A 3,057-nucleotide genomic window follows, 5' to 3' on the forward strand; every position below is an offset into this window, starting at 1 on the left:
GTCTGTAGGCTTGTCTCGCACACCTGTGACATAAGCCCACATCGATTTCTCCCGCAAGAAATTCTTCTTAACATAACCCCATACGAATAATTTGTTCCATCCAAGTAAACATTAATCGACTGAAGAGAATGGGTCTTTACGAATAGTCATGATGCCAAAATTAAACAAAATCGAACAAATAAAAAAGATACAATGCAAAGAAGAAATTATACGTGATTACCAAAGAAAAACTATACAAACGAAAGCTGTGAATGGATTAATAATTCTTTTCTACAATTGACAGATCCATGAGATAGAAACTCTGATATCATGAAGAAATAAAAAGAGTTGGTAAAAACTTAAGTTACAGTCTTATAAGGTCGATGATAAAGATTACAAAGAATGTTGTTTATATAGTTAGATTAAAGTACAAAAAGAATAAAAAGAGTAATCTACTTGTCTGCATTTTCATATTTTTCTGAGTAATATTCCTTTAATTATTAACTAATATGATTAATTACATCAAAATCTGAAACACAACAAGAATTGCAATGTTCAATATATGTCGGTACCCACACTAACCCGAAGGGTCCGTATACAAATACGAACCCGACATTTTGAAAGAATAACCCGACTCCTTTGGGTACCCGATACCCAAGCGTCCACCTCTACAATTATAAGGGAAGTAAAATCTTAAGCAGAATCTCCCTTCTCAAGCACCAAAACAACCCAGAATTCAAAATTAGTGTATCCTTCTTGGCCGTTTGAACTGATACAAAATAAAATAAAAAGCAAACTGTAGATAGTGTAGGCGTTTGATTGAAAATGCAAGTTTAGGCACCACAAGATTCCAACATCTGTATTCATGATCACCGAAAGTAAAAGCTACAAAAACAAACAAAAGACATCAACTGGGAGGTGCTCCACCAGAACCTCGACCAAAACCAGGACGTCCACCAGAACCCTGCTAGGTTAAAGAAAAATTAATGTTTCTATATGATATGAAACAGAGTTCGATTTATTCATTTTCACGTCTAGTATAAGAAAATAACTCTTTAGTACAAACTCATAAGTAAAACCGGTTTGTGAAGAAACAAAATGTAACAGGAAAGGTGATATTTAACTATTTCCAATAACAAAAATTACCATGCATACCAGAAAATTTATTCTCAACGGAAACATTCTGCACCCCCACAGCCCACTTCAGTTAAGACCAAAGTTCTAAGAGGGAAAGGTGATATTCAACTACCTCCAATAACAAACTACGATATGTAATCATGATGTCTGTGCACATAACAAGCTCAAACAAGCCTTGATAAATACTCAAAATTGATTGATCCCATTAAGCCTAGTTGCTTAGTCTAACAATAAGAAGTTAACTGCCATACTAAAATAATTATGCATCCTGATTCCTGAAATACTTATGGGTAGACTATGCTATCAAACCAAAAATAATATTGACAAATATCATGAGAAAAGAAGAAAACCCTGATCAATGAAAATTAATATCAGAACAAGAGAACGAGGATTACCCTGAAGGCAGGTTGGTAATCAGCTGGTGCTCCACCCTTGTCACCGCCAAATTCACCTGGTGGTCCTCTTGGCCCAGCGCGGTAGCCATCTCTATCACCAAATCTTGGCCTGTCACCCTCGAATCTTGGAGGTCCACTGTACCACAAAACCAAGTACTTAAACTAACATATCTGAGGAAATGTTATTAAACACGTTCAAAAGTCCATTCCTCCAAAACAAAATAAAGACAAACTAACCCATGAATATACCTAACACGTAAAAAAGACCAAGAAAACAAACATAGCTCGTTCTTAAGATCCTAAATACATACCACAGCTACAATAAGAAGTAAAATCAAACTGCAGGACATAAAAACCTGACTCAATCCCACAGCAGTCATAAATACGAAACCAAATACAATTATATTTATTTACCGTGGACGGTCACCAGGGGGACCACCCATTGGACGGCCGAGGGGCTTGGCAGACTTCTTCAGCGTGGCAGGCACGATCTCCGATGGCAGATTGAGGTACGTGCGCAGGAACTCAATGCCATCATTGGTAAGGTACCAATAATAATGCATCCACGCGAATGTCTCACGCACATATTCCTTCGATTTGAAGCTCTGCATCAGCTTGATCACCTGGAGATTGGGCACATCAATTTCCGGATGCTTCGCGAGATTATAATCCTTCTTCGCAAAGCACACACCCTCTGAAATACACAAAAAGAAAATCGTGTAAGAAATAGCATATTCATAAATCTTCGCATGTCAACAGAACATATCACTGCATCCAACAAACTAAAGAAATTTCCGAACAAATACACCAAAATAAGCATCAAAACTGACAAGCACAAAACATAAATTTCCATATGGGCTTCGAAGCGAAGACATAACAGCAACAAAAACCTGACCTTGGAAGAGGTATTTTGAGATCTCTCTCCTGTTCTTCTCCGGGATGATCTGAAACAGAAAATTCATTACAATGACAAATAAATTTATACGTAAATCATGTAGAGTACATGAAAAATAACAGAAAAATAGCGCTTAGAGATGATTGAGATGAGCAATTTCACCATGGCTACTGAGTACTGAGCAGTTTGCGATACAGCAGCTAACACAGAGAAGATTACGAGGGGATGCGAAACGAAAACCCTACACGGTTTCAGTATTTATAGATTTGGGTTAATTAACTTATGGGCTTTGTATGAGCCCATTCCCAAATGAGGCCCAATGAAACGACCGACAAATGCTTTCCCACTTAATCCATCTATTATGAATTGAATTTAACAAAATCCTCGATAATGTGTTTCAAATTAGCCAGATATTTTTTCAGCCATTGAGATTAAATTTAAATTTAATATAATATGAAGTAATTTCAAATTCTTCTTTCAATTACTTCATCAAATCTAAAGTTTTCGATCCAAACGCAACCTTAGGTTATATTTTATTCGAATCAAGACCGAGAGCCCTATTCATTTTAAAAATAATTTAGATTTTTAATATATGTTCTCAAATCAAATAATATTCAGAGGTTTTTTTTTTTTAATTACGATGGAACTTGC

The 3,057-nt window shown here is 36.0% G+C and overlaps 1 protein-coding gene across 1 annotated transcript; it reads right to left on the reverse strand.

Moving 5' to 3' along the window:
- Positions 1-665: 665 nt before the first annotated feature.
- Positions 666-2,662, reverse strand: LOC140989362 (small ribosomal subunit protein eS10z-like). Its single transcript, XM_073458562.1, has 5 exons — positions 2,569-2,662; positions 2,407-2,455; positions 1,926-2,205; positions 1,512-1,647; positions 666-943 (listed from the first exon to the last, which is right to left on the reverse strand). The coding sequence occupies exons 1-5, from the start codon at positions 2,569-2,571 to the stop codon at positions 887-889; spliced, it is 525 nt and encodes a 174-aa protein (XP_073314663.1). The 5' UTR covers positions 2,572-2,662; the 3' UTR covers positions 666-886.
- Between the last annotated feature and the right edge of the window lie 395 nt (positions 2,663-3,057).

The sequence above is a fragment of the Primulina huaijiensis genome, chromosome 12 (assembly GCF_012295235.1).
Source record: "Primulina huaijiensis isolate GDHJ02 chromosome 12, ASM1229523v2, whole genome shotgun sequence".
In the NCBI taxonomy this organism is placed as follows: Eukaryota; Viridiplantae; Streptophyta; class Magnoliopsida; order Lamiales; family Gesneriaceae; genus Primulina; species Primulina huaijiensis.

Coding starts and splice junctions, on each gene's coding strand:
- LOC140989362 (XM_073458562.1), bottom strand. Junction 1,648..1,925: donor CCCCCTGGTGACCGTCCACG/GTAAATAAATAT, acceptor TTTGTGGTACAG/TGGACCTCCAAGATTCGAGG. Junction 944..1,511: donor ATTACCAACCTGCCTTCAGG/GTAATCCTCGTT, acceptor TTAACCTAGCAG/GGTTCTGGTGGACGTCCTGG.